The sequence below is a fragment of the Rattus norvegicus genome, chromosome X (assembly GCF_036323735.1).
Source record: "Rattus norvegicus strain BN/NHsdMcwi chromosome X, GRCr8, whole genome shotgun sequence".
NCBI classification, from domain to species: Eukaryota; Metazoa; Chordata; class Mammalia; order Rodentia; family Muridae; genus Rattus; species Rattus norvegicus.
The window spans coordinates 138,901,006-138,915,895 of record NC_086039.1 but is presented as its reverse complement, the minus strand read 5'-3'; the positions used below and the strand labels follow the sequence as shown (position 1 = coordinate 138,915,895).

Sequence of the window (14,890 nt, the reverse complement as noted above, 5' to 3'; positions counted from 1 at the left end):
CCACATGAAAAAGTAGCAACTTGAGTAGGACCTGACACACTGAGAAGACATGGTGCACTTAAAGGGGGGATTAGGCTCTAATTCACAGCAGCCATCATGTCTAACAGCACATACAACAACAACAACAACAACTACAACAACAAGAAGAACAACAACGGCATACTTTCCAAAGTCCTGTCACATTGTCTTTTGTGGTTTCCTTTGTTAAATGATTTTTTGTATCCGGAGAGTTGGCTCATACCTTATGAGCACTCTCAGCTCTTCAAAGGCTATCAGAGATTGTCTTCCAGGACAAAACTCCATGCCTAAGAAAAAAAGCAAAGCATCCCTGCTTGCAGCAATGGACCAAGAATGCAGAGTCCGAAGAGGCAAAGAGGTAGGGACCGAGAATGTAAGGCCCAAGGAGGCTGAGGAGTCCAAGATGTCAGGGGCTGAGGATATCGACTAGACATGTGCTAAGGAGGCAGATCTGAGGAGACAGAAGAATTGGTAGAGGCTGCGGAGACAGGGCAGAGGAGGTAGAGCAGGCAAAGGCAGGGGCATAAGCAGGATCTTGAATTCCAGACCAGTCTGGTTTGCAGAATTGAGGGCTTGTCTTGAGCTATGTGGAACATTTTTCTGTTTTACTTAAAGTCATTTTATGTGTATGAGTGGTTTGCCTAAGTGACTGTGTGTGTACCATGTACTGACCTGGTAATTGAGGAGATCAGAAGAAGGCATCAGATCACTCTAAGTGTTTGTGACCTGCTCTGTGGGGACTCACTAAGGGCAGTACTTGCTCTTTACTACTGAACCACGTCTTCCACACCTGTTCTTTCCTTTCCTTTTGAAACATGTTTGAGAGTTTCTATATAGCTAAAGTGCAATTTGAATTTCTTATCTTCCTCCACCCACGTGCTGTGATTTCTAGTATGTGCCACCATGCTCAGCTAAGTAGTCATAATTATCAATATTTCTCACTGTTCTTTGCATGTATTTGCCTTATATAGACAAAGATATAGAGCATATTTTCTAATATTTGTTTTTAAGTCTTTTTGGATAAATCCTGTTCAGATTCTTTGTCCATTTAAAAATATTTCTTTTTTTCCTCCTTGTTTGTATACACATCATATACATCGCTGGTACCTCTGCAGTTCAGAAGCAGATGTCATGTCTCTAGGAACTGTGTGTTATAGATTGTTGTGAGTCTCCATATGGGTGCTGGAAACTGGAACCCAGGGCCTATTACAAGATAAATAAGTTCCATCAACTTCTGAGCTATCTCCCCAGCCCTAGCTTAATGATTCTTGTAATAAGATGATGTGAATAGGACCTTCTTATCATCAGAGATGGGACTGTGAACATCTGTTAAAAGGAGCTAGTAAAAGTACCTTGAGTTACAAGCAGTCAGTGTATAGAACATTCTCTATTCTGGCAAAATTATACACTTCCTACTTCAGGCAGTTTCACAGAAGAGTCATTCAGACTCAGTTTTTCAACATTCAAAATATCAAGAAAACTCTGTGTAGACAGGCTTATTGTTTCCCCATCCTGAGTAGGGAACTTATGATTTCATAACGTCAAACGAACACAACTGACATAGTTGATCAGCACGGAATCTTTCCAAAGTAAGCAGCTAGAAATATGCAATCTCCGTACTGGGTTGAAGAATCTGTAGGTGTAGCTAACAGAAACCAATGTATATGAGCATAATTGGCAGGAAAGATCCAGACACACCAAGAGTAATAAGCTAGAAGCTTCTTAAAATCTCTTCTTTTTTTACATGAGAAAAAAAGAAAAGACTTGAAAGAGGAAACACTTGCAATGTATTACCAGCCCTATGTAATCTTTCTATCTCCATGGGTATGATATTTCTCCATTCTTAATGAGGGATACACTATGCTGGAGAATTACTTCCATTCATTTGAATAGTACCAGCTAAGACCCAAGGAAATACATCAGGATCAGAGAAACGAGAGACCAAATTAATATCAAATGGGGCTAATAACCAGCTAATACTGAAATAATTTTCAATAAGAGAAATAAAGCTGCATGATAAAGTAAATCAGGGAAGCTCTATGATAAAATGAAATATTTGAAGATTCTTACTGTTCCAATGTAAAAGAATAGATGATAAATATCCAATTAAAAAACATCAGTGAACGAAAGACAAGAAATAACCCGAGAAAGGGAATGTAAAGAAGAATCCAAAAAATAATTTTTATAAAGGATATTAAGTATACATTCATAATCTGTTGAATGAGTAACACATTTTAAAGATAGTTTTAATATACTGTATTAGTGTTAAACGAAATTAAAATATATGGAATATAGTACAAGAAGTGATCCAAGGAATGTCTAGAATTAGGGTTTGCAATAGTAAAGAGGAGCCATCTCAAAGCATCCCAAAGAACTCAGGAAAAAAATTGACCAAAACTTTGCAAAGCAGAAACGCTAAATACATACTCACACACTCAAATTGAGTGCCTGTACTAACAGCCAAACAGAGTTTTTCCAGAGGCTTTTCTATTGGTTCATTCATGTCTAGTGGGTGGGGCTAAATTTCTTATATCACTGTCTCTCATTGGCTTTCGCGGTGATGTAATCACAACACTGACTCTCATTGGCTGGACAGTCAAAAGTAGAGCGCCCGCTAGTGATCTCCTAGGAGAGGGGAAAAACCGGAAACCTGGAAGCTGCCGTTGAGGTATCCTGTTTTTTGGCTCTCTTCTGGGTTGTCTTTCATTGACTGAAATCTCAGTGAGGCCGAAGAAGCAAACTTGAAAGGATATTTTTTTTTGGTTCTTCTTTTTTTTTTTTTTTTTTTTTTTTTTGGAGCTGGGGACCGAACCCAGGGCCTTGCTTGAAAGGATATTTTAAGCACAGTCAGAAGGCATTGGTGTTGCCCAGGCCTTTGTTAGCATATCGCTATGCTGAGAATTTTGCGAAGGATTTTAACCTTCTTTCAGAGGAAGACAAAGCCTGATGGAAAGCTACAGCTCAAAGGTATGTCTCTGGGAGTCTGATTATCACCCCCAACAGCCCTCCACACCTTCACTCAAGGAAACTCCTCAGAAGAGCTTTCCTCCACCTTGAGGTGCGGTGGGGACACAAATAGCCTAGACGGACCTGCCGCCATCCTGGGTGGCAGTTGAGCATGAGGATGTCCCTGAGTTTCCACGAGTAAGGCCAGTACTGAACTGTGTCCCAAGCTCCTTTGCGATGGCAAAGCAGGAGGGTGTTTGGCAAACTCACAGAACACTTGACACAAGGCTATATGGGTTGTACTGTCTCTGCCTTCGCATCTGGCCCTTGAAAGATATGTTTGTCTCTCCCCTAGAGAAGGGGCGCATCGCACATTGAGAGTGAATTAGGCTTGTTTTTCATGCACACATGGTTCTAAAGCCAGGAGGCAGGTATCTAAGGGGGACTCCATAAAGGACGGTGGCCAGTGGTCCCTGCAGAGTACTCGAGCCAGACTCTCAAACATTACTTACCCATTACCCATTATGCTTATGAAGAACAAAAGGAAATTTGACACTGTGTCCTTAGATCCGTGCATCTTTAAAGCTTTCTCAGAAGGGATGTTGAAGAATCTAGGGGTCTGGCTATGGATTTGCTGCTGCTGTCGAGTGAGGCGAATGCTAGTAAGAGTGGGAGTTTAAAGGGCCTTCCTGAGCAGTAGATGAACCCAGGACTTGAATACTTAGTGAGACAGGTCACCCACAGCTCAAATAGGTGCCATGGAGGTGCGATTGAGTACTCACAACCTTGGGATGCAGAGATGGCTGCTGTGTTACGGTCAGTGAAGTGATGCTTTGTGCTCATGTGTACACGGGTGGTGAGAGAAGAATTTGTATGTAGTGGGTGCTTGCATTTGCCGAGAATCAGTGTAACCTTTGTTTACCTATGTTGTAGATAATGCCACATTTAAGTCTGCCAGAGGAATTGTGACCTATCTCTGCACAGATTATGGCTGGATTAATGAAACCATCTTCTTCAGTGTTGATGTGGTGTGTGGCAATGCTCCACTGAATGTTGGAATGAACGTCATTGCTCTTGTGGAAAAAGATGAAACAAACCATGCCTTGAAAAACATCAAGGTAAGATGAAGGTTGCTAAGCTTCCCTTGTAGTAATGGGATTTTGATATTTTCGCTTGGACTAAGATAAGCATTGTTTTGGATATAGGGTGAAAATTGACATTCTCCTGTGAGCTTAGCAGATTTGATGTTCTAATATTTGGTTGGCATGATGTTTTTTTTAGTTTCTAAAACTTTTGTATCAGTTCTCCAAGGATTTGAACAACATGGTGACTGATAACTTTATACAACCCTGTAACTTTAATCTTAGTGAAAAGCCACTTTCTATTCAACCTAGTAGAATTAGCATAGCAAGCCCTGTGTACTTCATATTCTTTAACATAGCAATAAAGATATATTTAAAACATTACAGATTCTAAGTTCTATTATAAAAATTTTGAATAGAGTTTTGTGAACACCGTGACTGTCTAAGTGTTTACTTATCACGGCCTAGTTTTCAATTATTTTTACCTACATAGTCCAAATTGATTATCTCAAAAACAGGCTATCTCAATATAGGCTTTTGCCTGTATTGGTAAACACTGATGATGATGATGATGATGATGATGATGATGATGATGATGATGATAGAATAATTCCCAAAATGAGAAGTAAAATGAATTCATACTATTTTTTGTTTTTTTAAAAGATTTATTTATTTATTATGTATACAGCGTTTCACCTGCATGTACACGTGCAGGCCAGAAGAGAGCACCAGATCTCATTACAGATGGTTGTGAGCCACCATGTGGTTTCTGGGAATTGAACTCATGACCTCTGGAAGAGCAGATAGTACTCTTAACCTCTGAGCCATCTCGTCAGCCCCGAATTCATACTATTTTTAAAACTCCCTTTTTGCCATTACTAATAAACATGTGGGGTGGAGTGAGTGTGTGTGTGTGTGTGTGTGTGTGTGTGTGTGTGTGTGTGTGTGTGTTTATATGGTATATGCATGTATGGCTGCATAAGCAGACATGTTTAATGGCCACAGTTTAAAAATGGTATGTATCCTAAGTTACTCTCCTCCTCATGTTTAGAGACATATTCTCATTGAACCTGGAGATTCCTATTTGGGTTATTTTGGCTCTCCCAAAAGTCACAGAATCCTGCTGACTCTACCTCACAGTATTGAAGATATGGATGTACCACTATGCCCTACATTTTATGTGGGTGCTTAGAACCAACATTCAGGTCCTATGGGTTGCACAGTAATCACTTCACCCACTGACATACTTCCCTAATGCCTGAATTTCTTTACATCTTAATGATAAAGTAGTACTTTACTCTTTGTGCCCCTCTCATGAGTTAGATTCATAATAGTTTCTTCCATGTTAGGAAAAATATCTATTTTTTTAGGAAAATTGTGCATCTTTCTTTCTACTCTTTTACCTAATACTACATTTTCTTGATTGTATTTGTAATTCTAACACACTGTAAGTATGCTTGTTGTGTTATTATCTTTTGATTTAAGAAAAGATTGTAAGGATAATGTTAACTTATCATTTATGCAGACATTCAATTGTTTTACTATTTATTAATTCTTGCTTTTAGGAGAAATGGTCTCAATATGTACATCACATGCCTCAAGTTCATTTTCACATAGCCTTGGCTAGCCTCCAGTGCATAGTCAACCTCCTAGGTTGTTGCTCATTCAAACTGCTGGCATTCCAAACCTCAAATACCGTGCCCTGTTTGGGTTTTGGTTCTTTCTAAAAGCTATATGTATATTGAAATGTAAGCATTCAGACACCCTGATTTTGACATAGGGTTCTAAGATGAGGATCCACATTTTGCTTTGTAACCGCCTAGGTAGTAGTCCTGTACCATTACTTGGATCATCCACTTAGTGCACTTTGTTTTAGGAGGACACCAGTATATTAAGATATTTTCTTAAGCCTTACAATCTATCTGTATATTTCTGTGTTCATGGTAGTTCTACTTTTAAAGGTTTGTTTTATTTTAATCATGTATACACATATCTCTCTGTGTTTCTGTCTCTCTCTCTGTCTCTCTCTCTGTCTCTCTCTGTCTCTCTCTCTGTCTCTCTCTGTCTCTCTCTCCCCCTCCCTCCCTCTCTCTCTCTCTCCCTCTCTCTCTCTGTCTCTCTGTCTCTCTTTGTTTTTATTTCTTGATCCAGGGTCTCTTTTTGTAGCCCTGGCTGTCCTGGAATTATTCTGTAAACAAAGGTGGACTCAAGCTCACAGAGACCGCCTGCCTCTGCCTACTGAGTGCCAGGATTAAAGGAGTGTGCTGCTGTCGCCTAGCTGCAGATGTCTCTGTGACTGCCTGCCAACCATGTATAGATGCCTATTGAGAACAGAGTCACTAGTGATAGACGTAACCTCATTATGAGGTGCATGACATGGGTACTGGGATTCAAACTCAGGCCATCTGGAAAACTAAATATGCTATTAGCTTCCATGCCATCTGTCCAGGCTGATTAGTGGTACTTCTTAGGTGAAAAAAAAGAGAGAGCTGGGAGAATACAAGTTTGACGGGGAAATCCCCACATTATTGAAGGCACAGCATGCCTGTGGTTTAGTGTAGAGTCAGCAGAGGGAGTATTTCCAATTTCTGAAGTTAAGGCTGTGAGTGCATTAAGTATAGGTAGGGAATTTATTTGTGGAATGCACTTACAAATCCTCTGAACAAGCACAGACACAATTAATGCATATTTTCAAGTCCATGCTCATGTTGAGAGGTGTCATTTAAAAGATAAAATGGGGGCTGATTTGATATGAGTAATAAAGTACTTTGTTTCTGACACAGAAGTCATATGTCCCCAAAATCCTTACAACTATGATAAACCAACTCATTAAATTGCCATTGTTTTGATCACTGACACATATACAAAAGTCCTCCTGGGATTGTTGTTTTAGCTTCAGACACCGTCTCCTGATCTTTCACAGGTGAAAACTATGTCTGATCCCATTTATGGTATCGAGCCTTCAGAAGCTGACAGACGACTTTGCATTAAGTGCATTACTGCTGCAACACAGGACAGTATTTATGTCAGCAAGGAAACTTTCTTCCCCATACAACTTCTTTCTGGAGGTATGGTTTAAATTTTATTTAGTTCCCCAAGAATTTAATACAATGAACTTTGACCATTCCCCTATTCAACCCCCTGAACAGCCCACGCTTGCCTTTTTTTAACTGATCAAGTCCAATTTGCACTGCCTATACATCCGTGGATGTGTGGCCTTCCACTGGAGCATGGTGAACCTATCAGTAGCAGCATTCTTTTTTTCCTTTTCAAATACATGAATAATTTATTGCTGACATGATGGGTATACTCACATATATCTTTTCAGTTTTCTACTTATATTTGTGTTTCAACATCCTATAATATTTTTCACATATTTGAATGTATTTCTTTTAATTGCATTTTAAATATTAAAGATTTTGTGTAGTTAAAATATTTTATTGGATAATTTATGTATTTACATTTCAAATGTTATCCCCTTTCCTGGTTTCCCCTCGAGACTCCCTATTCCATCCCCTTCCTCCTGCTTCTGTGAGGGTACACCCCACCCACCCACCCACTCCCACCTTACCATCTACACTGGGCAATCGAGCTTTCACAGGACCAAGGGCCTCTCCTCCTGTTGATGCTTGGCAGGGCCATCCTCTGATACATATGCAGCTGGAGCCATGGGTCCCTCCATCTATACTCTGTGGTTGATTAGTGGTTTAGTCCCTGGGAGCTCTGCAGGGTCTGGTTGGTTTGTATTGTTGTTCTTCCTATGGGTTGCAAACCCCTTCAGTTCCTTAAGTCCTTTCTCGAACTCCTTTAGTGGGGACCTTGTTCTCAGTTCAATGGTTGGCTGCGAGCATTCGCCACTGTTTCTCAGGCTCTGGGAGAGCCTCTCAGGGGATAGCTATATCAGGCTCCTTCAGTAAGCACTTCTTGGCATCCTCAATAGTTCTGGGTTTGGTATCTGTATATGGCATAGATCCCCAGGTGGGGCAGTCTCTGGATGGCCTTTCCTTCAGTCTCTGCTCCACATTTTATCCCTGTATTTCCTTTAGACAAGAGCCATTCTGGGTTAAAATTTTGGAGATAAGTGGGTGGCCCCATTCCCAAACTGAGGGCATTGTCTAACCTCTGGATCTTGTCTCTACAGGTTCTCACTCGGCCCTTTGTTGAGCATTTCAGCTAATTTGATCCTTGTTAGATCCTGGGATTCTCTTGCTTTTCAGGCCTCTGGAACATGCTGATGGCTACCACTGGCTCCCCATTCCCCATTGCTACACACCTCTGTTCAAATTCCTGACCCTCTGTATAACATTCCTGTCTCCTCCCATACCCGGTCCTGCCTCCCTTTCCCCTCCCACTCCTCTCTTCCTCCAAAGTCCTGTGAGAATTTTGTTCCCTTTTCTAAGAAGGACTGAATCATCCATATTCTGGACTTCCTTCTTCTTTAGCTTCATGTGTTCTGTGAATTGTATCTTGGGTATTCCGAGCTTTTGGTCTAATATCTGCTTATCAATGAGTGCATACCATGTGTGTTCTTTTGTGATTGGGTTACCTCACTCAGGATGATGTCTTCCAGTTCCATCCATTTGCCTATGAATTTCATAAAGTCATTGTTTTTGATAGATGAGCAATATTCCATTGTGTAGATGTACCACATTTTCTGTATCCATTCCTCTGTTGAAGAGAATCTGGGTTCTTTCCAGCTTCTGGCTATTATAAATAAGGCTGCTATGAACATAGTGGAGCACGTGTCTTTTTTATATGTTGGGGCATCTTTTGGGTATATGCCCAAGAGAGGTATAGCTGAGTCCTCAGGCAGTTCAATGTCCAATTTTCTGAGGAACCTCCAGACTGATTTCCAGAATGGTTGTACCAGTTTGCAATCCCACCAACAATGGAGGAGAGTTCCTCTTTCTCCGCATCCTCGCCAGCATCTGCTGTCACCTGAGTTTTTGATCTTAGCCATTCTCACTGGTGTGAGGTGAAATCTCAGAGTTGTTTTGATTTGCATTTCCCTTATGACTAAAGATGTTGAACATTTCTTTAGGTGTTTCTCGGCCATTCGGCATTCCTCAGCTGTGAATTCTTTGTTTAGCTCTGAACCCCATTTTTTAATAGGGTTATTTGTCTCCCTACGGTCTAACTTCTTGAGTTCTTTGTATATTTGGATATAAGGCCTCTATCTGTTGTAGGATTGGTAAAGATCTTTCCCCAATCTGTTGGTTGCCATAATACTGATTCACTGTACTGGCTAAGTGTTATGTCTTCTTGACATAGGCTAGATAGAGTCTGTTGAGAAGAGAGAATATCAACTAAGAAATTGCCCCCTTGTGGGCATGGTGGTGTATACCTTTGGTCTCAAAACTTTTTAAAACCTTGTCTCAAAAAACAAACGACCAAACAAACAAAAAGTCTACTAACTCAGCACTCAAAAGCCTGAAGCTAAGGTTTCTTGAGATTAAAGACAAATTGTGGATATATGATGTGATTTAAATCACTCTGGAGAAACCTAACTGAAAAACCAAAAAGTTTAAAATGAAAAACTAAAGAAACACTTGATAAATAAGAACCATATAGAATGATTAGTGGCTGCATCCACATGGTAAATAATACCAGGAAAGTTTTAAACTATATTGCCAATTCCCTTTCTATATTCTTAATTTACAATTGTTAGAACACCAAATACATTCTTAAGATCATATAACCCAAGCCCATTAGACTATACCTATCTTACTTGTTGAATGGCTTTAAAAGAAACTTCCTGCAAACTGAACCTCTTACGGCCTAGAAAATGTGATATGACTGCTTTACTACTTAACAATTCTCACTTTCTTGGCTGTTTTAGCATTCAAACCTTTTAAAGGAGACTTGGTACTGGTTGAGTATTCCATGAATGCAGGCACTTCAAACATCAAAAACCACTCTGTGAGCCCCCTCAACTCTCAGGATATGGATGAGGTAATTGACCTCCATTTCGTCTTGTCATGAGTAGGCAGCTTCCTCTCCTTCTTACTGATCCCTTTCTTGCCCTGGATTTTGTTTGGTATGTTTGGCAGTAAATCTTCTGCAGAGTGGACAGTACTGTCCACTGACTGAAAAGTAAATATGGAGAGGATAATGTAGAGGGTGTGTGTGTGTGTGTGCTTAAGTGCTAAATCCGTAAGTTGTGTGCTTTCCTTGATGTTATGCTGTTCTGTGGACAATAGAGATCATCGTGGCTGTGAAGACATCGTGGGGAAATGTTGAGTGCATTGGGTTTGAGGTGTTCAGCCCGCTGATGAAGGCAGGTCAAAGCATTCATTGTAGGACAACCTGAGAATGAGTTGAAAAGTCAGGAAGGTAGAGCATGAGGTCATGATGGGGTGAGGGGCCTGCTGATTGGAACTGGGTGTCAGGGGGTGTGCAGGACCATCTGTGGTGGATTATATGCTTCCCTAGACTCATAGCCATCTTTCTCAACATTTCAGGTCTGTGTTACTAGCATTGATGGGAGAAATGGCGTGGTGGACGACATCGTCTTTTTCACCCTGGATTCTCTGGTTATACACCTAGACTATATGACATTGTGAATGTGGTCACTGTGGACAGCATCCAACCATATTGTTCTTGTAGAGCAGTGTCGATGACCCCAGTGGAAATGGTGTATTAACCATGCCTTATAGTTCATTTTCAGTATTATTTCTATGGTTCTAGTTTAATAAAATAATATGGGCATGTAATCCAAAGATCTATGAACTATGAGTCTTTTTTTAACACTCTGGTAATTTTATTGGCAACACGACTCACTTCAGGAAGGTACCTTGTCAATTAAAAAACATACTGTATTGAAACGTGCTTGAGCATAGAAATAGCCCTGCCCTCAGGTAAATGCACCATTCTCCATAAACTGAACCAGGTTTTCTGCTGCCAGTGGCCTTTTGGACCTCTAATCCTCATGCGGAAGCAAAACATTTAGTTCAAGATCCCAGGAGTGAACAGGAAATGTGACCAGGTATGATTTAACTTTGCAGCTCGCCTTCCAGTTTAAGAACCTTTGAGCCTTTCCGAAGTTTATTTCTCTACGATATAATTTTCGTTTTATACCAGCACTCCATTTGGTAGATACTGTGTTTATTATAGATTTTCTTCCTATGCTTCCATTTCATCCCCATAAAAATAGGGCATTAAGTTAGTCTTTTTCTCTCTCAAAGCAGTTAGAGTAGTTCTTAGTAGATCCTAGGGGCAGACCAACAGTTACAGACTAGTGAATGAATTCATTGGCCTGTATTAGTGCTTTGTTATAATTTAAATCATCAGAACTTAAATTGTTCCACATCCCATTAAGAACTCATTTAAATCTGGGTGATGGTGGTGCATGCCTTTAATCTCAGCACTTAGGAGGCAAAAGTAGGCAGATCTCTATGAATTTCAGGCCAGTCTGGTCTACAGTCTGGTGTATAGGCCAGTCTGGTGGTGTATGTTCTGGTGTTCCAGGACAGCCAGGACTACACAATGAAACCTTGTCTCAAAACAAAATAATACAAAAACTTGTTTAAACAAAGCATTACCGTATGTTTTTGATATCAATTCTGACCCATTTCAGTGGGGATAGGTGGACTTCGTTTGCAGACATGGATCAGGTGAAAGCCCAGAGTCCCTTGATATTCACATTGCTCACCCAAAAGGGGAAGTATCCGAGCAATCTCCATAGAAATGCATCTAAGGCTAGTGACAACGCATAGATTGAGTATCACTAAAAATCAGTGCTATGTATTCTCCATGAATTGACTAGAAGTTCATGTCCTTAAGTAAACATAGTTTTCCACATATAACCCTGGCTTTAATTTGCCATCACAGCTATACAAGAAAAAAAGCAAAAAAAAAAAAAAGTAAAGATAAAAATAAATAAATAAAACCGTCTAAATGGCATTTTCATTCTTGACTTCTCCATAATTTTTATACATAGCCAAATAATTGCTACACTTGATCTTAGCCAAAAGGCCAAGAAGCGATAGCCAAATAATTCCTTGTCTTCCTACTTGTTACTTTAACAACTCCAAGATATTATTTTAAAAGACTAGAACTTTGATGGCACCCCCACATTAACATGTAGAATTATTTCCTCACCTTTTGAAGCTGTCATGAGCTGTTTTAATTGTTTGAGCAAGTGTGTAAGTAGAGGCTTGAAGAGTGTTCAGAGTTTGCCGCCTTTTAGCTTCATTTGGGACAAAGATAACGAGGTTGAGAAAGAGTCTGGGCAGCATCCTGGAGAGCCAGAATACCTCCAAAGCTATAAATGAACTTGTAATAGATCATCCAGTCCCTTTGAGTCAGCCAGGTGCTGACAATTATTTGGAACACCCTAAAATGTTGACTTAGAGAATTTTGAGCAAGTGAGATTATATTTGCTTTAAGTCAGTGAATTTCAGTGTGGTTTACAATATAGCAACATGTAATCCATGAAAGTTAAGTCCAGACAACTCTTAACACAATTCAGTTGAAGTACTCAATAGGGATAATTGTTGGCAATCTTCAGTTTGAAATTATTTTCCATGAAACAAACAAAATCTACGTAGTAAGAACCAACATGGAGAAAGTACCATAAAGAAATAAAAGCACCTAAACAACGGCAATGAATATACCCAACACAAAAACCAATCAGGCAGAGAAAAAGTGGTGACTATGGAAAAAGAACTGTGATATTTTAGGTCACCTATATCACTAAGTTACTTTCCTCAGAAATAACTATTATGGAAGTATCAATATTGACAGTCTTATTGTTAATCATGTTTGCGTTTCATGTTTGTATCCCAAGACCTAGGTATCTCGAGTTAAGTTTTTGGTCACATTTCTTAGTATCATTTCTTGTTTTCCTTTTGTTGAGTGGGTTTTTTGAATTTATACATTTTATGTGCATTGGTGTTCTGCTTGACTATCTGTACTAGAGTGCCAGATTTTCTGGAACTGTAGTGACAGACAGTTGTAGGCTTCCATCTGCACGCTGGGAATTAAACTATGGACCTCTGGAAAAGCAGTCAATGCTCGTAACCACTGAGCCATCTCTCCAGCACTGTTGAGTGGATATTTTAATCTATTTCCTCTTATTCCACCTTGTCAGGTTGAAAACTAGCTTGGTAGGAATCAGTTTAGGACAAATTCGGTTTTGATATCCAAATGGAGTAGCAGAATTAGTTCTGGTTCAGCTCAATCTAAGTGATGTCTCAGAGTCTGGTAGTAGACTGTCTGAAGCACTAGAAAATTCCTACCGCCAATATTCCCAAGTCTGGATGAAGTGCTCAGCTCAGAACTTCTCAGGCAAAGGGGCTGGAGAAGTTGTTGATGCAAATGTAGGATTCCTACCTGAAAAAGAATGGCAGATGGAGGATCAGAAAGACAGGTTCCAGAACATTTGGTCCTCAGACAGGTCACAGGAATGTTAGTTTAGAGCTCTGATATGTAGAAGGACAGTACCTGGTTGCATATGGTTCCCGTAAGAAAAGACTTATTTACCCTGATGAAGGAGATATATTTGAAGTACTAAACAAAAACAGTTGTCACTCCAGAATTTAAATAACATTTTCTATTTATATGTATGTTTCATTTTCCTGCATGTATTGGTACATAAATATTTGTATGTGTGTGCATGTATATGTGTGTGTGTATGTGTGTGTATCTATATATGCATGTATGTATATATATGAAACATTTGTGTGCACTGTCAGCTGAGGTCAGAAGAGGGGATTGAATACTCTGGAACTGGAGTTACTGATGGTTGATAGCCACAAAGTGGGTGCTGGGAACTGAACACTGGCCCCGTGCAAGAACAGGAAGTTCTTTTAACCCATGAGCCATCTCCCTAGTCCTCCACTACAGAATTTTGTACTTTTTAAAATGAAGACAAAATAAGGACAATTTCTAAAAGCACAAAAGTTTTTATTTTTCAAAAATCTTCACAAAAGTTAATTCTAAGGCAGAAAGACAAGAATAAAAATGGTATAAAGGGGGTTGGGGATTTAGCTCAGTGGTAAAGTGCTTGCCTAGCAAGCACAAGGCCCTGGGTTCAGTCCTCAGCTCCGAAAAAAAAAAAAGAAAAAAATGGTATAAGGAGGGGATTGTATTGCTCTGCTTTCTTGGTTCATGTGGAGCTACACTTTCTCTGACAATTAGCTTCCTCAAAAGTTTCCCACCACCTGGCCTAGCAGACAGGCTCTGGCTGTATCAGCCAGACACCGAAAGTGTAGTGAATGGAAAAGGGCTCTTGGCACCAGCACCCTTTACATTTCAGAGAGCTGCCTGTTTTGGTTAGATGGTTCTAGATTAAGATTCTCACTGGAATATCTCGCCATTAGTTTACATGCAGTGTTCTGGGACCCAAATGCTTATTGTCAAGAGCATTTGTGTGTTATAGTGAATGCCAAATTTGGAGAAGAATCAAAAGAACCTCTCTCTGATGAAGATAAGGAAGACAATGATGATGTTGAACCCACCTCTGAATTTACTTTTGTGCCCATTGATAAATCAGCACTGGAGGCGCTATTCACAACACAGTGTGAGTGCCAGGCCTTGCATTCAGAACCTGAGGATGAAGAATCAGATAACTATGAGAAGAGTATGATGTGGAAGCACATGAACAAGGACAGGGGGACATCCCTACATTTTATACCTATGAAGGAGGACTACCCATTTAACAAAGGAAGGGTAATCCACATTGGAGAGATTATAAGGAATGCTTTCTCAAGTCTGTGAGCAGCCAATATAATATGGCAGGAGTCTGAACAGAAGGTTCAGTAAGAAATTATGAAGATGGCATGGAGGGAGAAAGCACACCAGCTGTTGGCAGACAGTTTGAGGATGCAGATATTGATAACTGA

The 14,890-nt window shown here is 40.0% G+C and overlaps 1 protein-coding gene and 1 pseudogene across 1 annotated transcript; both read left to right on the top strand.

Moving 5' to 3' along the window:
* The first annotated feature begins 2,635 nt into the window (after positions 1-2,635).
* Ct55l2 (cancer/testis antigen 55 like 2) lies at positions 2,636-10,767 on the top strand. The gene is made up of 4 exons (XM_039100375.2): positions 2,636-2,985; positions 3,898-4,082; positions 6,970-7,114; positions 10,508-10,767. The coding sequence occupies exons 1-4, from the start codon at positions 2,910-2,912 to the stop codon at positions 10,519-10,521; spliced, it is 420 nt and encodes a 139-aa protein (XP_038956303.1). The 5' UTR covers positions 2,636-2,909; the 3' UTR covers positions 10,522-10,767.
* Positions 10,768-11,650: 883 nt separating this feature from the next.
* Positions 11,651-14,890, top strand: Clns1a-ps1 (chloride nucleotide-sensitive channel 1A, pseudogene 1; annotated as a pseudogene).